Source organism: Pseudonaja textilis, chromosome Z, assembly GCF_049901715.1.
Source record: "Pseudonaja textilis isolate UNSWEBS1 chromosome Z, rPseTex1.2, whole genome shotgun sequence".
NCBI classification, from domain to species: Eukaryota; Metazoa; Chordata; class Lepidosauria; order Squamata; family Elapidae; genus Pseudonaja; species Pseudonaja textilis.
Genome location: NC_142008.1, coordinates 123,666,458 through 123,691,486, shown reverse-complemented (window position 1 = coordinate 123,691,486; position 25,029 = coordinate 123,666,458). Strand labels below are relative to the sequence as shown.

The 25,029-nt window shown below is 44.7% G+C and overlaps 1 protein-coding gene across 1 annotated transcript; it reads left to right on the top strand.

Moving 5' to 3' along the window:
- The first annotated feature begins 1,412 nt into the window (after positions 1-1,412).
- On the top strand, positions 1,413-24,118 carry VAMP2 (vesicle associated membrane protein 2). Its single transcript, XM_026721953.2, has 5 exons — positions 1,413-1,533; positions 14,239-14,359; positions 17,872-18,030; positions 20,358-20,409; positions 22,144-24,118. Coding segments are annotated over exons 1-5 (351 nt in total). The 5' UTR covers positions 1,413-1,531; the 3' UTR covers positions 22,161-24,118.
- Positions 24,119-25,029: the final 911 nt, after the last annotated feature.

Sequence of the window (25,029 nt, the reverse complement as noted above, 5' to 3'; positions counted from 1 at the left end):
TTCCTTGTGTGTCCAACCACACTTGGCCAATAAAGAATCCTATCCTATCCTATCCTATCCTATCCTATCCTATCCTATCCTATCCTATCCTATTGTTGAAAGGCTGAAAAATGCCTTTCTTCTGAGGGCTCGATTTTCCTGCTGGGAGAACTCCGGTGCAAGGACACAGACAATTGCTTGGAAGCTGGTTCCTTTTATTTTTCAGGAAGGCAAGAGATAGCAAGAAGTCTGCATTCCTGGGGCTAGCCATCTTTGTATAATAAATCCCTGATTTTTATACCTTTTCTCCTTTTGTGTGTGTGTGCTTGTGTTTGCATTTCTTAATGTTTTAAATCCTGTCAGGGGTTGTCTTCATTTCCGCCAGAGGGTAAACTCTGCGGGGTGGTTTGATTGGATTATCAGTTTCATCCTAATGTTTTCTTATATTTGTTTTGTGGCAATCTCCTGTCTGTCTCCTTTGCAATATATTTTGTGTCTATTTGTTTTGCTGATTTGGCATGACCTGTTGTTTGTAAGAGATTTCTTTTTCTTGTTTCCCTAGCTTTCTTAATTACTTGGCTTTTGTCTAGGGGGCTTCTTTCAATACCTTTTATTAAATCTCTTTTCCTATGCAAGTTTGTTTTATGGCTGGCCTGATGTTCCCTTTGGGCTTTTCCTGCTTGGGTGTCACCACTGTCCTCATGAAGTTCCCTTTCCACACTATCCTATCAAGTTTAGAGAAGAAAAACAAGAAAAAAAAATAGTTTTAGGCCTCTGTACATCCCATTTCGGCCTCCCTGTCTCCCAGAAGCACTCTGCAGACCAAAAAAACAATTCATTTTTGCCTCCCAAACCCCCTGTGCGTCCTGTTTTCAGCCTCCCCAATGTCAGGGAGGAAAAACTGGGATCCACAGAGGCCTCTGGAGGACCGGTTTTGGCCTGCAGAGTGCTTCTGGACGCTGGGGAGGGCAAAAACAGGATGTGCGGAGGGTTTGGGAGGCCAAAAACAGGCCATATTTGCTCTATAAGATGCACATTTTCACCACTTTTGGGGGGGGGAGAAGTGCATTTTATAGTCCAGAATCTGTTGAATGTAACTCCGTACTGGCGATAGGAAGGGCATCGGCCAGTAAAACACTAAGCTCCATTCAGTTGCACAAGATTCCACCCCACAAGGGCTTATGGAGGGGTCGTTCAAAGAAGATGAAAGCTATGACTTCAAAACCTCACATTTGAATGTTTGTTTGTTTTCACTTGCGGGTGGTGTTGGTGTTGCTGATATCGTGTTTTGAAACGATTTTTATTGAAATGTTAGAGGTTTTTCTTCCCTTCTCCTTCACCAGCTTGGGTGAAAAGGAAGCCGACCAAGATGGCGGACTCCTTCTCCCTCTCTCCTCCCCCGCCCCTCTCTGAAATGCCCGGATGTGACAGCTCGGCCGCCATTTTGTTGCCTCTGCCGAAGCGAGCAGCTTCATTCGGGGAGCGCGAGCCTCGCAGCCGCCGCCGCCACCACTGACCACCCGACCGACCGCCACAGCCAGCGTCCTCCGCGATGTAAGTAGCACTCAATGCAACGCGGGCACCGGCGTGCAATGCTCCTCTTTTTGCATTAAAACAGGTGCACGCGAGAAAGCGGGGTTTTGGTTTTTTTCTCCTCGGCCGCCCACGCCTCGGATGCTGCCTGCGGTAATGGAAGGGGGGGCGTCGCGTGTTTTTATTTTTATTCTTCCCCCGGGTGGGGAAGGGTCATTGCAAGGAGATGGGCGGCTTGCATTGGTTTTGGTGCATAGGAAACCGACTCTCCCTCCCACGCATTTTTTTTCTTTTCTTTTTCTTGGCCTGGGGGGCAAATCTGCCCCTCTTTTGGTGAAGGGCGTGAATAGGGAGAGGGCTAGGGAAAGAGAAAATACATAAAGCAACCTTTCTGCCTTTAAAAAAAATATTATTTTGCTGCAATTGATGCTTCCTTCTTGGTATCTTCTCCCCCAGACCCATCCAATAGTCTAGGGTGCTCTGATGAAAAGACGGGGGCTTTCAAATCTAGGGGGGGCTGCTGCCTTTCAGACGCCCCCTCCCCAAATAAAAAAGGGGGGAAGACTTGGCTCTAAGCGCTCTCTCTCCCCCACCACCTTATGGCACGTACCTCGTGTGCCCCAATGAATGAAAGTCTCCTTTTTTAAAACCTCCTTCCCCCTAAAAAATCTCGAAAACGGGAGACGACCCTCTCCAACGCCTGCGCCCCCGCCTGTGGTGAAGGAAAGAAAAGGAGAAAAAAAATATATTAATAAGTAAATATTGTATTTACTTTTTCCCCCCCTCCCTCTTATTTAATTCCTTTCCGAGGAATAAATGAGGTCATCTTTGCACGCTTCTCTTTCCCTTTTGCAAACGTGCAGAAGGGACGGTGGGTGGGTGGGTGGCGGTGCTGCCTTTGAATGCAACGTTTCTTTTTGCCTTTTAAGATTTTTTACAGCCCCCTCCCCCATTAATCTAGGGTGGAGATGGAGCCGTGCATTTGAATTGCATCCCTCCCATTTTAATGCACACATGTCTGTCTGTCTATCTATCTATCTATCTATCTATCTATCTATCTATCTATCTATCTATCTATCTATCTATATCTATCATGTATCCATCCTTCCATCTGCATTGTACGTATGTATTCATTGTATGTATGTATGTGTATGTATGTATGTATAGTCTGGCTCTCTCTGTGCAAATTAACGGGGGGAGGGGCTCATTGGGACCTACTGAGCCCCCCCCCTCCAAAAATAAAAAAGGGTATAGAAGGATCCAAAACAGAAGGGGAAAAATAAATAAAAGCATTTTGGAAAAGAGAGCCCTTCCCCGCCCTGTTTTGCATACAGGTGGTGGGAGGTGTTATTGACAAAAATAAAAATTAAAGGGGCTGTAAAAATAAACACCTCTTTTTTTCCCCACCTGAGAATTGCAAATAGTGAAAATTTGGGCGGGTGGGAAGAGGGTTTGCAATAAAACGCCTCTTTTGCAAGCTGTCTGACCGAACAAAAGGTTTGAAAGGAAAGGATGGGGCACCAAGAGGTAGTGATATTTTTGAGAGGGAGGGGTGCCGCCTCTTGAAAAGACAGGTGCATCCACTCTTCTTCCCTGTTTGAGTATTTTTAGATTTTGCAAAGACAAGCTGGGCAGATGGAGAATGCTAAAAATATTTTTTTAAAAACCCTGTTTTTTTTTCCCCAGGCTGTGACGCTTCTATGGTTTTCTGTGTAACTTTTGGGGTTGTTGCGGTATTTTATTTTGTCCTGGATTTGGGGTGGGTGGATGAAGAGGGTAAGAAACACTCTGATTTGGCTTCCCGATCCCCCAGGCTAGGTGGGTGCATGGTAGGGAAAAACTCCCAGTGGGCTCTAGGAAAGTTACAAAAATAAAATAATAAAAAATAAAAATGGAATGCAAAGGGGTGAAGATGCATTGATGGTTGGTGGTTGGGGGAGTGGAATATGGATAGAGGGGTGGTGTACATAAAAGGAATAGGGTGTGTGTGGCAGCTGTCCAAAATGCAGAGGGGAGAGATTTCAGGGTGATTGGATGAGGCTTGCTTTTTAGCTGGGAATAACAAGATTTTAATACCTGGATGGCACCGAATTGGCAATTGGAATGGAGGTGGGAAATGTTATATTTTATTGTTGTCCTTCAAACTTGGCCATTTTAAGATGGGTGGACTTCAACTCCCAGAATTCCCCAGCCAGCAATGTCTAAAGATGCTCCTGGGATCGTACAGAATGCCGCTGTGTGTGTGTTGTTTTCGGAGAATCTGGTGGAAAAAAGAAAAGAAAAAAGCCACAGGTCTCCTGGGAAATATATACGAAATGCCTATTCCGCAACTGCAGTTGAGGGAAATGCAAGTCTGACATCAATGATTTATTATCTGGTGGGATTTAGGGCCTCAATCTCTTAAAGTTTCATGATAAACCTATTATTATTATTATTATTATTATTATTATTATTATTATTATTATTATTATTATTATTATTATCATCATCATCATCATCATCTAACAAGGGGATTGAATGGAAAGACTGCCTAAAAACACCCAGCCAGTGCTGAATCACCACCTGCAAAATAAAAATATAAATCTGAAATACCCAGTTTGTTCTTCCTGGTGAACTTATTGCAATTTCCTCCTTTGAAGTCGACTTTGATTTATTTTATTAAATTGATCTGCCGTCCATCCCATCAAGAAACACCATGCCCTAATTGCATTTTTTTTTTTTTTTATAGAGAGCGAGCAGGTATTTCATTCCTTTTTATAATCTCAATTTTTCCCCTTGTAAAGTGTTTCTATTTGCAATTCCCCCACCCCCCCAAATAAAATCCTGGGGTTCTTTTTTTTTTGCTCTTCTTTCAATGCTTTGTTCCCTACTGTATGATCCATATTTTCATCCTTCTTTATAAAAAAAAAAAAAAAGAAAAGGAAGAAATTGACACCACTTTGGATTGCAAGGCTCTGGTTTGAGAGAGCTTTATCAATAAATCATTAAAAGGCAGCAAAATCCTGAATTGCAGATCCTGCAATTGAAAAAAGGAAGTTTTGAGGTTAGGTCGGTTTTCAATCAAAAACCCACAAAACTCTCTCTTTTTTTCCAATCCTTTCCTTCCTTCCTCTCCTGGAGGAAAATACGAGCTGGTCGAAAGCCAGAATAATGTGATTTTTTATTTATTATTATTATTATTCCTTTGTCAAGGTGGGATTCAAATTCACAGTTCCTGTGGGTGGATCTGCCTTAAATCTGATCTGCAGAGAGAAATCGTGTGAGGGCTGAACAAAGCCTCTTCTTGTTCAAAGAGTGCTAAGCCGGTTGAGCTGCGGCCTGGTGCTTCTCAATTGTTTGCTGCCTTTGGAGACAAAGAGTTGCATTCTTTGTGGGTTGTGTCACACTCACAAGGTTGATTCTTCAGCCTTACAGAATAACCACTGGGTCAGTAGGTCCAAATTTCTGCAAATTTAAGATGGGTGGACTTCCAACTCGCTGAATTCTTCCGCCAGCAAGAGTTGAAGTTTCAACCATCCTAAACTTACTCAGGTTCAGAAACTGCAAAATAACAACAACAACACAATAATTGCTCCTAAATCTAGCTTGGTTTGCTCACCTCTCAAGACAGCCACTTACCTTGGACAAATTTCCTTCTTTTGTTTATTCCTCACTAATAATGATAAATCCAGATGGTGATGGTCTTGCCACCATGGATTTGTGTGTTCCTTTCTTGGCAGTTGTGTTCCTTGTTAAGTGAGAGACTGGTGATATCTGAATTTACATTTATATAGATTCATTTTTTTTTTCTTAGGAAATATTTTTGGGTACCCATACCTGCTCTGGAAATATTTATGAATGAATATTTTACTATCCTGAATTAAAGGATTACAAGGTCATAAAAAGGGAGTTTGTTTGTATCCTGCCTTTATTATTGTTTTTACAAATAACTGGAGGCAGCAAACACCCTGAATATTTTCTTGGCTAATGGATGGCTGAGTTCTCATCAAGGCTGTTCTTTTTTAAAAAATATATAGATTTTAAAATGTGGATTTTAATGTGCTTAAAGCTTTTGCTTCCTGTTTTGTGGGGTTGGATGGCTGGAATTTTTATTTTCTGTATGCCCGTCTAACTCAATAGCAAGCAGAGGGTAAATAGATGTATATCTTAATATATATTTAGTCCTCTCATCCTCAATAAAATTAGAGTGGCTGTAAATGGGAGATTTGTGGCTTGGCTTTGCAACTTCAATTTTCAATGCAGAGCTCCCTACCCATATAAAAATATAGATGTATTTGATTGTGATTTCCTAATGGGGGTTATTTTCGTGAATATTATTCCACATTTGACAACGGATGCTTTCCAAAGCTTTCCTCTTTCCTGCTCAAGTTACTAGTCCTCACCGTTTCCAAATCTAGGAAGATGGTTGAATTCGATGCACCTGAAGCACCAGGTGCATTGAATTCAGGTGCATTAAATTCAACCATCCTTGGTTTGGAGGATGGTTGAGTTAGGAGAAAAGAGGAGATTATAAAGTTGGGAGAATATATATTAGGAGGTAGAGAAATGGAAATGAATAAATTGAAAAATATTTTTGGAAAAAAGGATTAGGCAGGTTTATGGGATGACTGGCAGCAAAAAATTAATGGGGATGAAAATGATGGTTGGGTTGAATATGAAAGATGTAGATAAGGACCTAAGGGAGGAGTATGGGACGCAAGAGAAGAAGTGAAACTTTCAAGAGGATGAGAGAAAATGGATAGGAAGGATTCTTAAAAAAAAAAAAACAAGATTGGCTATATTAAAAATTAGAATATTTAAGAAATTAGGAAATAGGGAGAAGATTGTTATATATATTCTTACGTAACATATTTAAAGTGAATGTTAGAGGTTAAGATCAGATTTTGAAAGAGGATGTTATCAGGTATGTTAAAAAATAATGCTATTAGAAGGATGTAGCAAATATTGACTAATAGAAAAATGAAGGATTATGTGTTGATACAGATAGGTATAATAACATTAGATCACTAAATCTGATTAATGTAGTAATTTCCATGTGTATTCACATTACCTTTGTATTAAAATGAACGACACTGCCACACATGAAATGATTTTTTTAAAAATAATTTTTTACATTTTATTTAACAATAAAATTATTTCTTTGTACAGTGTGTATCTGGGTACAAATATATTGTGCATACTATTTGTGGTTAATACAATTTGCTTAGGGCAAAAACAATTACATTCTTATTTCAACTTGCATACATAATATATCTTATCATTGTAACCACCTCCTTTTTGATTCCTTCCTCTCTGTATTTATATATGTTCTTTCTTTCCTTCTTTCTTTCTTTCTTTCTTTCTTTCTTTCTTTCTTTCTTTCTTTCTTTCTTTCTTTCTTTCTTTCTTTCTTTCTTTCTTTCTTTCTTTTTCTGTCTGTCTGTCTGTCTATCTATCTATCCATCCATCCATCCATCCAACCATAGATAAAATGATTCCCAGATCATATTATATTCAGTTTGTTCTTTTCCTTAAATTGCGAGTGTTAACCTATTCATTTCTTGTACAGTCTAATATTTTTCCTAATCACATTTTCTTCTAACGGACTTTTTTAGCTTCTCCAGTTTTGAGCAAATACTATTTTAGCTGCAGTTAATACATGAAGAATTAAATATGTCTTTTCTTTACTATAACCATCTGGTATCATCCCTAATAAAAAAAATATTTCAGGTTTTTAGGTCTATATGTTGTTTTCTCATCTTTTCCAACCTGGTGTGCGTATTTTTGTCCAGTATCTCTTAGCTGAAATGATATTGATGTATGTTTAAAAAGAAAGAAAAAAACTTTACAAAAAGAAAAAGAGGGGAGCTTTGGCAGCAAGTCAAATGTTTAAATTCTCGGGTTCAGCAGGATCGTGTGGATCACCCGCGGGGTGATGGCGTGCGTGTCTCAGGATCGAATGTGCTGGTGACGTCACAGCAGCAACCTCGTGCACCAATCCGTGCCTCCTTAGTCATCCTTGAATGGATGCATTGAAATCCTTGCCATGTTTCCCAGAAGTCGTGACTGAGTCATCCTGTTAGTTGCAGCAGGTTGACTGCAAATTCAAAGGGTGGGTGGGGGAATCTCGGTGGTTTGGGCGGGCAAGGCCCCTTTTTTTAGTAGATTATTGGGGGAGGGGGGATGGATCCCAACAAAGCGGGATTAGAGTTGGAATCTTTCTGTGATGACCCGGGGCGTGGCAGAAAAGGCAACACAGATAATCAGTAGGAGTCCCTTTACTAACTCCAACTTTGCCCAATATCCTGATTACCTTCTGGCTTGAGAAAAGTTCTCCCAGGAACAGCCTTTGGCTGCAGAGAATCAAGTCCAAAACATAGTCAACAGAAACTGTAACTATAAGTCCAATCAAGGCAAGATGAGGTAATTAGTCCAGCAGGGCAGGAGAAGGAATTGCAGACGTGAAGGCATGGCAATAACACAACATGGTTGGGAGGACACCAGGAACACAGATAACCAAAGTCAACACAAGATAAACTCACATTTGTTCCCAGCAACCGCTGATCTCAGCTTGCATCTCATTTAAACTCTCATTCCCAGGTGTGGCTAATGAAGGGAATCAGGACCCTTTCCTCCCCCGTAAGCCAGGCAGCCCACGTTGCTCTCTTCTCTTGTTCCTCCCTGCGTGTCTTAGGTTGAAGAGGGGTTGGGCCTGGGTCTTCCTCTGAACTCTCTCTCCCTTGTTCTACCTCTCCCCTGCTCTGCCCAACTGGACTTTGCCTTTTCCCAGTTTTTTCCACAGCCAACGGAGCCCTACTCCCACTCCCGTCAGCTATTCGTCTTCCTCCTCAGATTCAGACTTCGACAGGCGCATGACACTTTCTTTTTAGACCACGTCAGTTCCGTTTCAGGTTTTGGGAGAAAAAAACGAAAAAAGATTGGTTGTAGGAGTGGTTTTACAGGTAGTCTTCGAATTAACGGCCGCTCTCGAGTCCAACATTTCAGTTGCTAAGTGGAGCTCTTTGTTTAAAAGCGAGTTCTGCTCCACTGTACGATGTTTTGGGGAATGTTGAGGTGGTTTAAGTCAGCAACATGGTCATTTAGGGAATCCGGCTTCTCTCGTCAGAAGGTTGCAAAAAGAGGACATTGCAACTGTCGTAAATATGAGTCAGTTGCCAAGTGCATCTGACCCCGTGTCCATGGGGATACTGCAACCTTCGTAAGTGTGAAAAACAGCTGTAAGTTACTTTTTCTCAGCGCTGTTGTAACTTTGAACAGTTGCTAAATGAACTGTAGTTGTAAGTCAAGGACTCGTATTTCATTTCCTTTTTATTTCAACTTTAGTTCATTTCTATGTTATGCTATTTCATTTTTATATTTGATTTCATGTCTTTTTAAAATTTTATTTCATTTCACTTTGAATGTATTTATAAAGTTTGTATGCCACTCATCTAGAGGACTTTTTTTTAAAAAAAATATTTTATTTCACTTTGTTTCTATTTCATTTTATTCTGGTTTTATTTCATGGCTGTTTTTTCCTTTGCAGATTTCAATTCTGTTTTGCATTTTGTTTCATTTTATTTTGGTTTTATTTTATTCATCGTATTACTTTCTTTCATTCCTGCTTTATTTTAATTCCATTGCTGTGTTCTTCTATCGTAATCTTTTATTTCATTTTTATTTTATTAAATTATTCTGGTGGTTTCAAATACGCAAGATATTCCCTGAACCAGGGACAGATTTTGCTCTTAGAAGCAGAGCAAAAAACCTGTATGGACAACTTCTTTGAGAAATAGTTGTGATTTTCAGTTCTTTATTTGTTTTTCCTTGTCTGTCCTACTGAATTGGGGCTGAAATTAGAAATGCAAACCAGAATTTTAACCTGGTGGAAGCCCTTCAAATGGCTCTCATGTTTTTTACCTTTTCTGAAAACATTATTGCAAATTTGTTTTGAGAAACCCTGAAGTTGGTTTGGCAAGAGTTGGTACATTCCAGTGACTCTCTGCCTATCATTCATAGATAGATAGATAGATAGATAGATAGATAGATAGATAGATAGATAGATAGATAGATGCATAGATAGATAGATAGATAGATAGATAGATAGATAGATAGATAGATAGATAGATAGATAGATAGATAGATAGATTTAGATATTTACATATAGATGGATGAAGTTGCTTGGATAAGCAACGAAATAGCAGAATAGAATAGAACTGGAAGGGACCTTAAACAGGGGAATCTGTACCATTTCAGATAAGTGACTTAAAAACCTCCAGCGATGGAGCATTCACAACTTCTGGTAGCAAGCTGTTCCACTGGTTAATTGTCCTCATTGTTAAGAAGATTGTCCTTAATTCCAGGTTGCTTCTCTCCTTGGTGAGTTTCCATCTGTTACTTCTTGTCCTGCCTTCAGGTGCCTTGGAGAATATGTTGACCCCCTTTTCTCTTGGGGCAGACTCCAACCGCAGATCCTGCAAGCCGTTCTTCGTACGTTTTAGTCTCCGGGGCTTTTAATCCTCTTAGTTGCTCTTCTTTGCACTTTTTCCAAAGCCTCAACATCTTCTTTTTGTAACGCGGTGACCAAAACTGGATGCAGTATTCCAGGTGTGGCCTTACTAAGGCTTTGCAAAGCAGTAGTAATCCTTCACGTTATTTTGATTCCATGCCTGTCTTTATACAACCAAAGATCGTATTAGCATTTTTTGGCTGCTGCTGAACGCGGCTGGCTCAGGTTTAAAGGATCTTCCAGTAGGACTCCAAAGTCCACCTCACCATTCCTGTTTTTGAGCCAGGTTTCACCTCATCTCTCTACTTTATACCTTTGATTATTTTTAAAATCCTAAACGTGTAAAAACTTGGCTTTTCTCCACATTAAAATTCGTTTTGTTGGAGAAGGCCCGTTGTTCACGTTGGTTCAAGATCCTTTTGGGCCTTGAACTGGAGGTCTTCTGGGGTGTTGGCTCAGGTTAACGAATTTTGGTCCTCCACTTGCCACGATGCAACCTTTGAGATCCTTTGAGTCTACATCAACCGATCCTTCCTGAAAATAAAGGATTTCTGAGCAAAGTTTTCGATCTTAAAAACATTCGGCTAAAATGTGGCTACCTTTTTCCAAATGGGAGCAAATGGGGTGAGTCTGAATACAACATACTATAGAATACAGACGGTCCTCAACTTATGATCGTAACGGAGCCCCAAATTTCTGTTGCTAAGCCAGGCATTGGTTCAGTGAGTTTTGCTCCATTTTACGACGCTTGGGAATCGCTGCCGTTTTTTGTTAAGTTAGTCACACGGTCGGTAAGTGAATCCGTCTTTTCCCCATTGAGTTGGCCACTCAGAAGGTCACAAAAAGGGGAATCATGACTCCCCCCCCCCCCGTCATAAAGATGAGTTCAGTTGCCAAGTGTGTGGATTTTGATCACGGGAAAAGCCTAAGTCGCTTTTTTTTCCAGGGCCGTTGTAACTTCGAACAGCTATATGTTGAAGACCACATGTGCCTCTGCCCCCTTAAAGGACAGTAGTTCTCGATTTACAACAGTTCATTTAGTGACCATTCAGAGTTGCAGCGGCACTGAAGAAAGTGTTTCACGCTTGCGGCCATGGCAGGGGCTCCCTGTAGTCACATGATCAAAATTCACACCCTTGGCAGATGACTCGTATTTACGACGGTTGCAGCATCCCAGAGGTGTGTGTCCCATGGTTCCCCTTTTGTGACCTTCGGACGATGAGGAAGCCGGATTCACTTAAGGACCGCGTGACTACCTTAACAAAACTGCAGGATTCCGGCAGTCACCCTAATTAAATCGTGAGCCTTGAACAAGCTTCAAAAACTTCAAGTTATTTATTAGGAGCGAACATGTCGACATGAGCCGCCGATGCTGAGATACGTAATTCACCATCACCTACGACCCTGGTTTCCCCTCTCACCCCTCTGAGTGTATCATAATTCATATTCTCCAACAGTTCATAGCTGAGTTCATCAATCACATTCTCCAATTATGAATTTGGGGGCAGAAATTTTATTTATTTATTTATTTTGTCAAGCAATTATTTGATAACAAGTATAAGTATAAACACGCTTATAAATACATGAAATAGATACGAATAAGAAGAAAAATAAACAATAGGACAGGGATGGTAGGCACGTTTTGGTGCGCTTTTTTCCCGGTAGCTTAGTTACAATCTTTGCAAGATATGAATGGAGTATGCACTTTCGATTTTAAAACTGCTGCAGTGCTCCAAATTTCTCCCCCTTGTTCATGGCAGCTCTAAAACAGGCCTAGAAATACTTTATGAGTTGACCGTTTACTTAACAGCTGTGGCAAAGAAGGTCTTAAAATGAACTGAACAAATGTCTCGCTTAACGACATAAATTTGGGGCTCAGTTGTGGTCATAAGTCGAGAACTAGCTACAACGGCCTTCCTGTGGCAAATGGGAGGTTTTGGATCACGTCATTCCCGAAGGTATCACCCTGGACTTACGACCGTTTGTTTAGCTGTGTTTGAAATCACAACGGCCACCAGAAAAACTCTGGTAATGACTTGTCCTCGCTCTTATGACCATTGCAGCTTCCCCAAGGTCGTAGAATGAAACTTAGAGAGCTTGCCAACCCAGGATGTATTGTACGATGCCTTCTGGGCTCACTCAATCCCCCATTTGCAACCTTCCTAGCCAGGGACTCCCAACAACCCGAACTCAAGAGAGGGAGGCTGGGTTCACTTAACAACGGTGTGACTCGACCACTATGGTTGATTCACTTAACTCAGTCAGAAAAAAGGGAGTCATGGACGTGTGTGATTCACTTCCATTGCCTTGTTGAGCGGTGGAAATTCTGGTCCCTTGTCGTAAGTCGAGGACTCCCTCCCAATTCATCCGTCTTCTACTGATACATGTTACACGCACGTAGTTTACACACAAGCAGGGTGGATAGAAATTGATTTTTTTAAAACATGATTTTTTTAAAAAACAAATTGGATTTTTAAAATTTAAATCAGATTTTTTTTTATATTTTTATCAAATTTATTTTAATAAAATGCTTCTGGAGTAAAAAAAAAATCTATCAAAAGATAGTTTTCTACTTAAGATACATTAATAATTTGGTTTATTCAGCCTGAAGTGGAGCTTAGTTAATGTAGCAGAAGGCTGTATACATTCTGCAATATTTACATTTTCTGGTAAACGCATTTCAGTGAATCTGAGCTCTTCAAGTTGAGATAAAAACTGCACACTGCACTGATGCATTCACACAATTTCACAGCAGAGATGGTCGTTGCTCTTTAAAACTTATGATTTAAATAGAGCCTAGTGATTTAAATTGTGATTTAAATCGACTTGGTTTAAACCAAACCCAACTCTTTGGCGTATCTCGTCACTTAACAAGGTATTTCAAATTTGCTTTTGGGTAATTTAGAAATGGCTATTAACTACTACTACTGTACTACTACTGTACTACTAATCTTGGCTTGTTAATCCCTTCCCAGGAATTAAGCGTAAAGCTCTTAATACCCTCCCTCCATTACACGGCTCCTTCTGTTGTCCTACTCCTGCCCTAGCTATGTCCTTTTGATACAGCGGAAACTTCAGCCATGGTTATATATTTAAAGCGCTTCCAAAATGAGAAGAAATTCCACGTTGTTTCTTTAAAATCATTAGCATAAAAAGATGGGGGCTGTGGGGGGAAAGGTGTGGGAGATGGCTAGGGAATTCTGGGAGTTGAAGTCCACCCATCTTAAAGCAGGCTGACTGGAGGATTCTGGGAGTGGAAGTCCTCCCATCTTAAAGGATGCTGACTGGGGGATTCTGGGAGTTGAAGTCCACCCATCTTAAAGCAGGCTGACTGGGGGATTCTGGGAATTGAAGTCCTTCAATCTCAAAGGATGCTGACTGGGGGATTCTGGGAATTGAAGTTCACCCATCTTAAAGCAGGCTCTCTGGGGAATCCTGGGAGTTGAAGTCCACCCATGTAGCCCCACATTAAGGGTCCGATCAGGCTTTGAATCAACCCTACCTGATCCCATTCACAAGAAGGGCTCAGAGAAGGACTTTATTGGGCCTGCACTTCTCCTTCCCAACCTCGTTCATTTCCCAGCCTTGTGGCCTTCACCTCCCAGAATCCTCAGCAGCGGCTACCTGGCTGGGAGATTCTGGGAACTTTTCTTCCTGCCTGTGAACTTATTCAGTGGTTGGGTTAGCGGGGAAACGGTTGAGATGAACGGGTCCCAATTCAGCTTTTCCAATTTATTTGATTTGTCCATCGCTTACAAGGTAATAGGTATAAGTATAAACATAGTTACGAATATATGGATATCTATAAGAAAAATAAAAAAGAAACAATAGGACAGGGACGGTAGGCACGTTGGTGCGCTTATGCACGCCCCCTACAGACCTCTTAGGAAAGGGGTGAGGTCAATAGTAGACAGTCTAAGGTTAAAAGTTTTTGGGGTTTGGGGAAGGAACCACCGAGTCAGGTAGAGGATTTCAGACATTGACCACTCTGTTATTGCTGAAGTCGTATTTCCTGCAATCGAGTTTGGTGCGATTAACCTTGAGTTTGTATCTATTGTGTGCTCTTGTGTTGTTATGGTTGAAGCTGAAGTATTCTTTGACAGGTAGGACATTGCAATGTATGATTTTATGTACTGTACTTAGATCAACAATTTTTCGATGCTGAGAAACACCTGCTGTGTGCAAGACACAAAATCACACACACACACACACACACAAACCCCCTTGTCTTGTTTCAGGTCGGCTAATGCTGCTGCCCCACCTGCGGCTGCCGGAGGAGAGGCCGGGGGTCCCCCCGCCCCACCACCCAATCTCACCAGTAACCGGAGGCTCCAGCAAACCCAGGCTCAAGTGGATGAGGTGAGAAGTGGGGGATTCTGGGAGTTGAAGTCCATGCTGGGGGTGGGGGGTGGTGGAGGATCACTGCTCCAGAGGCCGAGAGCTTGAGGGCAGCGGAGGGGGCCTGTTATGCCCCCACTGAGTTTCTTTGTGGGAGTTTGACCAGGAGCATTGGAAATCTTCCTTCCTCCTTCCCTTCGTCTCTTCCTTCATCCCTCTTTCTTTCATCCTTCCTCCTTCCTTTCTCCAGCCCTTTCTTTCATCCTTCCTCCTTCCTTTCTCCAGTCCTTTCTTTCATCCTTCCTTCCTCCTTCCCTCCCTTCCTCTCTCCCTTCATCCCTCTTTCCTTCATCCTTCCTTCCTCCCTTCCTTTCTCCCTTCCTCTTTCTTTCATCCTTCCCCTTCCTTTCTCCATCCCTTTCTTTCATCCTTTGTCTCTCCCTCCCTCCCTTCCTCTTTCCTTCCTCCTTCCTTCCTCCCTTCCTTTCTCCCTTCCTCTTTCTTTCATCCTTCCTTTCTCCAGCCCTTTCTTTCATCCTTCCTCCTTCCTTTCTCCAGTCCTTTCTTTCATCCTTCCTTCCTCCTTCCCTCCCTTCCTCTCTCCCTTCATCCCTCTTTCCTTCATCCTCCCTTCCTTCCTCCCTTCCTTCCTCCCTTCCTCTTTCTTTCATCCTTCCTCCTTCCTTCCTCCATCCCTTTCTTTCATCCTTCCTCCTTCCTTCCTCCATCCCTTTCTTTCATCCTTCCTCCCTTCCTCTCCCTTCATCCCTCTTTAGTTCATCCTTCCTCCCTTCCTTTCTCCCTTCCTCTTTCTTTCATCCTTCCTCCCTCCTTTCTCCCGTCATCCCTCTTTCTTTCATCCTTCCTTTCTTCCCTCCCTCCCTCCCTCTCCCTTCATCCATCTTTCTTCCTGCCTCCCTCCGTCCCTCCTTTTTTTCATCGTCCTTCCTCCTTCCCTTTAACCATCTCTCCCTTTCCCCCCTCCCTTTAAAGCTTCTTTCTTTCATCTATCTTCCTCCTTCCCTCTGTTTTAATCTTCCTTCCTCCATATCTAACAAAATGAAATTCAGTGTAGAGAAAAGTAAAGCCCTACACTTAGGCAAGAAAAACCCAAAGTACACATGTAGATTGGAGTGAAACCAGGCTTAAAAGCAGTAACTGGGAGAGGGATCTTGGAGTCTTAGTGGACAACCAGCTAAATATGAGCCAGCCGTGTGCAGCAGCCGCCAAAAAATCCAATGCAATCCTAAATTGCATTAACACAGGGATACAATCCAGATCAAGGGAGGTACTAATACCACTCTGTAAAGCCTGAGTAAGACCACACCTAGAGTACTGCATCCAGTTTTGGCCACCACACTATAATAAAGATGTTGAGGCTCTAGAAAAAGTGCAGAGAAGAGCAACCAGGATGATGAGGGGACTGGAGGCTAAAACCTACGATGAACGGTTGGCCTGGCTAGTCTAGGGAAGAGAAGGACCAGGGGAGACAGGAAAGCAGCCTTCCAATATTTGAGGGGCTGCCCCAGAGAGGAGGAGGAGGGGGTCAAGCTATTTTCTAAAGCGCCTGTAGGCCAGACAAGGAATAATCAATGGAAACTGAACAAAGAGAGATTCAACCTGGAAATAAGGAGCAACTTTCTGACAGTGAGAACTATCAACCGAATGAAACAGAAGTTGCCTTCAGAAGTTGTGGGAGCTTCATCCCTGGAGGCTTTCAAGAAGAGACTGGACTACCATCTTGTCAGAAATGGTGTAGGGTCTCCCGCTTGGGAGGGGGGTTGGACTAGATGACCTACAAGTTCCCTTCCAACTCTGATTATCCGTTATCTGTTACCTTTTTTATCTTCCTTCCTTCCTCCCTCCCAGCCATCCTCCCTTTCTCCTTTCTCCCTCCTTCCTTTCTTCCTCAGCCTCCCTCCGTCCCTTCAAACATTCTTTCTTTCCTCTACCTTCCCTCCCTCCTTCCCCAGGGGTGCAGAGAGGGCACCCCCCAATAAGTAATAAGTTGCATTCTTAACGTTTATGGAAAGTATGTGCCTCTTGATCATGAGGATTCTGCAAAGGTCGTAACTATGAAAAACAGTCACTTTTTTTCCGATGCCGTTGTAACTTTGAATTCTTGCAATTTGAGGACTACTTGTATTGCAATCGTTGGCAGAAGGAATTTCAGTTTAAATAAGAATGAGGCCCCCACAGGTCCTGGGTGCCGGGGCTCAAACACACTTCCAAAGCTATAAAAGGCCGAAATTGAATCTGGTTTAATTTAAATTAAGATTGGACACGAAAAAGCCCCCAAATCAAACAAAAGTAATGCAATAACTCCTTCATCAAGTCACCACTATGTTGCTTTTTATTGATGTGATATTCCTCCTTTTGCGATGAACTATTGGTTCGAAAATGATCCTGAGTTCAATCTCCTGACACATGGGTGGGTTTAGGGGAGGTCATAGGCTTTTTGGGGGTGCTATATGAGGGCTATGGGACATCTAACCCTCCTTAGTCAGTTGTTCGTTCCTGAATTCTTCGCTTAGCTGGCTGCAAGTGAGGTTAGGAGAGGTTGATAAGGTAAGTCTTTCTCAGCATCCTTCGGTTTGATGGGGGTGACTATCGCATATCAATCTTCTGTGGGGTCCTGGGTGCCATCTGAGCTTGTGGGGGGGGGGGTTTCTTTGCAGACGTTTCATGACCCGACTAGGGAACATCATCAGATCTAGAAGGGAGTGTTGTTCACAGAAAGGAGGAGGAGGACTGTGAGGTCCTTGGTATTCACTGAGCTTGGTGGTTTCCTTGCAGACGTTTCATGACCCAACTATCGAACATCATCACATCTAGAAAGGAATGGGGTTTGGAAAGTAGAGAAGAGAAGGAGAAGAAGAGGAAGAGGTGCTCTCATCAGTGCTACAAGGAAGGGAGATTTGCAGAGGGGAGGAGGAGGAGGAGGAGAAGGGGAGGAAGGGATTGAGAAGGAGGACTGTGGGGTCATTGATGCTCCCTGAGCTTGGTGGTCTTGTAGATGTTTCATGACCTACCTACGTAATGTCATCAGTGCAAGAAGGGAGGGGGTTTTCAGGGAGAAGGAGGAGGAGGAAGAAGGAGAAGGAGGAGAAGAGGAGGAAGAAAAAGAAGAAGAAGAAGAAGAAGAAGAAGAAGAAGTAGTAGTAGTAGTAGTAGTAGTAGTAGTAGTAGTAGTAGTAGAGAAAAAAAAGAAAGAAAGAGAGAGAGAGAGAGAGAGAGGATTGTGGGACCCTTGGTGTTCTCTGAGCTTGGTGGTTTCCTTGCAGACATTTCATGACCCAACTAGGGAACATCATCAGATCTAGAAAGGAAGGGGATTTGCAGGAAGGATGAGAAGAGGTGGAGGAGGGCTGTGGAATCCTGGGTATTCTCGGAGTTTGGTGGGGTGTTGTTGTTTTTTGCGGATGTTTCCTTCTGGGTGTTAAGGGTGCCCTTCTATCGGTTTCCAGATCTCGGTGGTTCTCGTTGCCTCCTGCTACATTCTCACCTTCTCCGCGGTGCTTCTTTCCCTCCAGGTCGTGGATATCATGCGAGTGAACGTGGACAAGGTCCTAGAGAGAGATCAGAAGCTTTCGGAGCTGGATGACCGCGCCGATGCCCTTCAAGCCGGAGCGTCTCAATTCGAAACCAGCGCCGCCAAGCTTAAGCGCAAATACTGGTGGAAGAACTTAAAGGTAAGACGGAGGACGACTTCCTCCTCCCCCTCCTCCTCTTCCTCCTCCTTGCCCACAAACCTGGTGGCCTCCTTCCCTTTCTCCAAAGGAGCCACCAAATCTTAACTTTGAGGAACCTTGTTGTTTTCTCCCCAGGAAGCCCAACCAACGTTACACGGAGAAGACCTCTTGAGATTAAAGAGATGCCTTCTTGCATCATTTCTCCAGGGCAGGGATCAGCAACCTTAAACACTCAAAGAGCCGGAACTGGAAGTCTGGTTTTCCCACCATAGAGTCTCTTCCTAGCGCTGGAAATCTGGTTTTCCCACCATAGAGTCTCTTCCTAGCGCTGGAAATCTGGTTCTCCCACCATAGAGTCTCTTCCTAGCGCTGGAAATCTGGTTCTCCCACCATAGAGTCTCTTCCTAGCGCTGGAAATCTGGTTCTCCCACCATAGAGTCTCCTCCTAGCGCTGGAAATCTGGTTCTCCCACCATAGAGTCCTAGTGCTGGAAATCTGGTTCTCCCACCATAGAGTCTCCTCCTAGCGCTGGAAATCTGGTTCTCCCACCATAGAGTCTCCTCCTAGCGCTGGAAATCTGGTTCTCCCACCATAGAGTCACCTAGCACTGGGTCCGGTTCCCCCACCATAGAGTCTCCTCCTAGCGTTGGAAGTCCGGTTCTCCCACCATAGAGTCTCCTCCTAGCAGTGGAAGTCCGGTTTTCCCACCATAGAGTCTCCTCCTAGCGCTGGAAATCTGGTTCTCCCACCATAGAGTCGCCTAGCACTGGGTCCGGTTCCCCCCACCATAGAGTCTCCTCCTAGCGCTGGAAGTCCAGTTCTCCCACCATAGAGTCTCCTAGCGCTGGAATTCTGGTTCTCCCACCATAGAGTCTCCTAGCGCTGGAAGTCCGGTTTTCCCACCATAGAGTCTCCTCCTAGCGTTGGAAGTCCGGTTCTCCCATCATAGAGTCTCCTCCTAGCGCTGGAAGTCCAGTTCTCCCACCATAGAGTCTCCTCCTAGCGCTGGAAGTCCAGTTCTCCCACCATAGAGTCTCCTCCTAGCGCTGGAAGTCCGGTTCTCCCACCATAGAGTCTCCTCCTAGCGCTGGAAGTCCGGTTCTCCCACCATAGAGTCTCCTCCTAGCGCCGGCATCCTTTTACATTTCATGACAGGGAGCTGCAGCAGAGGGATGAAAGAGCCACATGCAGTTCCAGAGCAGCAGGTTGCCAACCCCTGCTCTAGGGAACAACAGAATTAGAGATCTGGAAGGGACCTTGGAGGTCTTCTAGCCCAACCCCCTGCTCAACCAGGAGATCCTAGACCATTTCAGACAATTGGCTGTCCATTCTCTTCTTTAAAACCTCCAGGAATGGAGCACCCACAACTTCTAGTGGCAAGCAGTCTCACCGGTTAATTGTTCTCCCTGTCAGGTTTCTCGTGACGATGGATCAGACAAAAATAAATAAATCCTCACTCTATTCTTTTAAAATTCTGTAAAAAAAAACCTCTTGAGGCATTCAGAGGGAACATGTCATAGAGAAGGTTTGGAAGGTGGGGAAGAGATCCCAGGATCTGGTTGGGTCCAAAAGAACAGTGAGACACTGGCTCTTGGCAGGAATGCTAACCTCCCTCTCTGATCTCTGTGATTATCTGTATCTCTCTGCATCCGGAGATGATCTGGATCTCTTAGCGACAAGATCCCTTGGTTGCTAAGGTGATCCATCAGGCCTCCTGGAGATCATCTGCGTTTTGGGAGGAGGGTGAACTTGATGAAGATCCCTCTTGAAAGCAGGCCCAGCCACCAGGTCTTTGTAGTCTTCCGGATGTATGTAATGCCAGCCTTCTGGCTTCTGTAGCAGTAGTTCTCTATTGGAGCAACTTGAAGGTGGGTGGACTTCAACTCCCAGAATTCCCCAGCCAGCCTATCCGTTTCCTGTTTGGTTGTCTTGCTATCCAGCCCACCTTTTAACTCGTTTATTAATTTAATCTTCTTGTGGGTTATTATTTTTTCTTTCCCCTTTCGATGAAATAAAAGATATATTACGTCTGCCGCATTCCCACCGTCTATTAAGAAAGTTACCCGGTCAAAACAATGTGATGGTTTTTCTTGTCCTATCCATGCCGAATTTCCCACGACGCTGGCTGGGGAATTCTGGGAGTTGAATCAACGCTTCTTTAGGATCGAAAGGAACAACAGATCACAGAGGATCTGGAAAGGTTTTGCTTTAGATGGGACACGGATCTCCCATGGTGTCAGACGGGCGAATCCAGGAGATGCCCTGTTGGAGACAAGGCCGATTTCAACCATTCACACGCGCCTTCTTTCCTTCTTTTCCCGTGACAGATGATGATAATTCTGGGGGTGATATGCGCCATTATCTTGATCATCATCATTGGTGAGTGACCCTGGCAAAGAACGGAGGCGATGGGACGTAAAGAGGGACGGGAAAGCGCCTTCAGTGGCTTTAGAGCGGTGTGTGTGTGGGGTCGAACTCAGTTTCAAGGAGGGACGCATCAAGAGTTGTGTTTGACCTCGGAGGGGCGGAGGGGGCATGGTGGTCATGGCCATGGGGGGTGAGATTCGGGCAACTGTGGTGGCCAAGTGCTAAGGCAGGGCTTCCCTAAGTCTCTCCCTACCTCATTATAACCTTCCTTCCTTCCCTTCCTTCCTTCCCTTTCCTTCCTTCCTTCCTTCCTTCCTTCCTTTCCTTCCCTTCCTTCCTTCCTTCCTTCCTTCCTTCCTTCCTTCCTCCCCTTCCAACCTTCCTTCCTTCCTTCCTTCCTCCCCTTCCAACCTTCCTTCCTTCCTTCCTTCCTTCCTTCCTTCCTTCCTTCCTTCCTTCCTTCCTTCCTTCCCAACCTTTCTTCCTTCCTTCCTCAATCCCGCCCTCCCTCCTCAAACCGTTCTTTCCTTTCCTTCTTTTTCCTTCCATCTTCCTTGCCCTTCTTCTCCCTTCCGCTCTTTACTTCTTTTTCCTTCCTCTTTCTCCTTTCCCGTCCCTTCTTGCGTGCTCAAGTGCAAAAGGGGAAATATTTCTCATTTTGTTTTCATAGGATGGCAAAAACGGGGTCCGGGGGTGGGTGGGGCGGGGCTTGAGTTTGACACCCCTGCTGTGGAGTGAGTCACATCTGGAGTTTGGGTGCCAATAGGTGGACTCCACTTCCTGCAAACTGTTTCGTGTCCTTCCTCTCCGTTTTTGCTATTCTTAAGGTAGTTACGATGGTCCACAGTATGGATTAGTAATTCTTTAGTAAGGATTAGCTTTTTACAGGCAGTCCTCGACTTACGACTGCTCATTAAGTGACCGTTCCAAGTTTCAATGTGGCTTTTTAAAAAAAGCTTCCGGCTCTTGATTTTGCTGGTCAGAATGGCAAAGGGTGATCTCGTGACATTGTCATAAGTGTGAGGACCAGAGGAAATTCCTCCCCCTTTTCCCCCCCAGTGCTGTTGTATCTTCCAATGGACATTAAACGAATGGACGTACATCGAGGACTGCTTTGAGGTGGCTCGATATGTAGCAAATTTTACGAGGCCAGTTGTGTAGCAAGCAAAGTACGGCTTTAGCACACTGGCTGAGCAGTTGTACCGGGTTGTGTAAACTACTGGCACAGTTAGAGGTAGTCCTCGACTTAACGACCGGTCGCTAAGCGAGACCCTTTGGTGTTACAAACCAACCAACCCACCCTAAAAAGGGTGTTTTTCAACCCAAATTCGAAGTTACGAACTCTCCCTCTGGTCATGTGACCGAGCTTTCTGCCATGTAAAATTCCAACGGGAGAACATGATTGATGGCTCTGGGCTATGGATGTGTCCCATTGGAGGATATGAATTATGATACATCCAGGGGGGTGGGAGGGGGGAACCAGGGTCAAGGGTGACAATGAATGATGGGTCTCAGAGTCGACTACACCCAGGCAGTGCCGGACATGTTAACTCCCAATAAGTCCTTTTTTGAAGTTTGGCTCGAGACTCGTGACTTAATTGCGGGGGGGACTGCTGGAATCCTGACAAAATTTGCAAAACCGAGCTGGTCATAGAAACAACCCATTTAATGGGCATTCTCCATTATGTCGGTCATATAATGAGGACTCCCTATAAAATATCCTTTTTTCTCTCTCTTTCTTTGCAGTTTACTTCAGTACTTAGTGGAAATTCTCCGAGACATTTTCCCAACCAGGAGCAGCGGCCGGGAGAGGCGCACGGGGCCGAGTCTTCCAGCGCCAGTTACCCCCCCACACCCCACCCCAGACCCCGACCTTACATCCCCTCCCTCCCCACCCCCGCCTTCCCGTGTGTGTGTGTGTGTGTGTGTGTGTGAGCGTGGCGTTGCGTGTGGGTGTCTTGTAAATAGCACAATTTGTTATTTATACATATACATATATACATATATATATATACATATATATATATACATAAAATATATATATATTATATTATATTTTGTCTGTTTGTAGATTTCTATCTAGACTTTCTATGTGTTTCCGGAATTGGCCCCTTTTCTCCGTGGTGGTTTCTTTTTCCAGTGTCTTGATTTTTAGCGACAAATCTTCAAGGACCAAGGCCTTGCCCGCCCGATTCTCACCTCCGTGGTCCCCCCACTTCTCCAATTCGGTGGGCCCCCCAACCCCCCCAATTCCTGCCCCTATCCCTCCCCCAAAAAGCAATTCCTACCCCCCCTTCCTTTTTCTTCCCACAAAGAGCTGGAATCTTAAGGATCCCAGCTCGCTCGTCGGGAGAAATTCTCCCTGTTCGGCGTCGCTTCCCCCCGTTTAGTCTTCTTGGCCATGCTGCTAGCCCTCAGTGTCTTTGGCCACCCTCTCCTCCTCCCACCCTGGTGATCTCCCTCTATAAACCTTATTAACTTAATTCGACTCGTACTGCCAGTTTTCTCCCTTAAGTGTCTCCGGAGCAGCTCGCCTGGCGTTGGGGAGTCAACGCATTCCTTTCCGGCGGTCGGTCCTGCGTGCGAATCCTCCCGCCGGCCGCGGCGTTCTCCCTCCTCCCCCTCCCTCCCTCCCTCCTCCGAACCACGGCGACTGTACTGCCATTACTTCCCGTGTTGTAGAAAAACCACTGTTGTTTTTGGAGTTGTGAACAACGGCGACTGACGAAACACGGTTGCGATTCGTGACATTCCACTCTCGATTCTTCTCTAAACAGGGAGAAGAAGGACCTACGTTTTTCCACCCCGCCCTCCCCTTTTTAGGACCTGGGTGTATTTTTCTTGCGATCACTGCCTACCTAACCCTGTTTTAAGGAGTTTGTGTGTGTGTGCGCGCGCTTGTGGGTGCATGCCTTGGGTGTGTGTGTGTGACTACGCTAAAGAGGAGGAGGGGGACTCCGGCTTGTGCCCTTGCAGAAGACGCAACGGGGTGGGTTGTTTTTTTTTTTTTTGCTGAACTTTACAACAACCAGCAGATCTGACGACATAAACTTGAGGTGGGTGGGTGGGGGCTTGGTCTCCGGGGGGGACGGGTGTTCTAGGATTGACCCTTCCTGACCCGATCCTGTGAACGAAATGAGGGCTGTCGTGTTGTTTTTAATCCTGTGGTGAAGTTATAATTTATTGTTAGAATTTATTTATTTTGTTTTGTTTGGTCCTTTCCTTTGCCGGGGTCTCCAACCTTTGGCTACTTTTAAGACTTACGGACTTCAACTCCCAGAATTCTCCCAGCCATCCACGTAGGGTAACTTTCATAATAGATGGTGGGTATGCCGTAAGCGGTAATAGATCTTGGCTTTTCGGCAAAGTGGAAAAATAAAAGAGCCGGCTGGGGAATTCTGGGATTTGAAGTCTACACAAGTCTTAAAACGGCCAAGGTTGGAGACCCCCTCGGTTTAAAGCATGAAACAGAGACCGCTGGGTATGAATGACTGTGGATAGAGAAACCCCCCTTCCTCTTTGTGCAACCTCCTGCCCCCCGCCCCTTGTTGGCTCTGTCCCCCAAGCCTGGCCGTTTTTCAGCTTCGCAAACGTTGTAGTTGTGATTAATCGTGACGAGTGACCACAAATCTCTTCCCTCTCTGCCCCCTGTTTTCAGTACAAACTGCCATGTTTCTGGGCCTGTTTATAATGTTGGCTACGTGTGAGGTTTTTTTTTTTTTTTAAAGTATTTATTTATTTATTTGGTACACCCACTCCCCCCCTCACCCCTCTTTCTCTCTCCCCCCCACCCCGGCCTTTCCTCCCCCCCCCTCCCCCAAAAAAGGAGGAAACAGCTGTATCCTGCCTGTGTACAACAATTGCTCTCCCTGGGGCAAACGGAAAACATTTTTTTTTGGAAGAGGAAAAAGGGAGAGAAGAAAGACGGACCTCTGCAAACTGTTGGGGAGGGGGGAGCAAAGCATGGATGGGGGGCTTGGCAGGAGAATCCTATAGTCCAGATGTCCTGCTGGGTGGGGGGGAGAAAAATGGATTGTGGGTCGGGGGCGTGGGAGGGCAAGGGGAGAGATGACCTGGCTGGGAAAAAGATCGGGAAAGTGAGAAATTTGGGAAGAACTCCTAAGTTTGGAGGGATATTTCACTTCCATCTTCTCCTTCTAAAAGCTGGCCTGGGGGTGGGGGTTTAATCTGGGGAGAAGAGGGGGGTACATCTTAAAAAATGGAGCCACAGGGTTAGAATGGGAGAGGGAGGAAGTCCCTTGACGCATCGTCTTCCATATAGAGTCTAGGACGGGTGTCGGCAACTGCAGCTCTAGAGCCGCATGGGGCTCTTTAGGCCCTCTGCTGTGCTTCCCTGTTGGGTGGTCCCACCACTGGCTGGCTTCGCCCCTTGTCCTCTCCTCCCAGTCACTCCTTGCCTGGCCTGAGAAAAGAAAACACCGGAAGCCACAAAACCTGGGTAGGCGTGGCTAGGATGTGCGTCATGTGACTGGGTGGGAGTGACATTGAGTTGGCGGCACCGCCCACCCGGGTTTTGTGGCTCCCGGTGTTTTCTGCGGGAAACGGGTCCAAGTGGCTCTTTTTGAGTGTTTTTAAGGTTGCAGACACCCGGTTCAAAGAGAAGAGCCGTCT

Coding starts and splice junctions, on each gene's coding strand:
- VAMP2 (XM_026721953.2), top strand. Junction 14,360..17,871: donor CCCAGGCTCAAGTGGATGAG/GTGAGAAGTGGG, acceptor CTTTCCCTCCAG/GTCGTGGATATCATGCGAGT. Junction 18,031..20,357: donor ACTGGTGGAAGAACTTAAAG/GTAAGACGGAGG, acceptor TTCCCGTGACAG/ATGATGATAATTCTGGGGGT.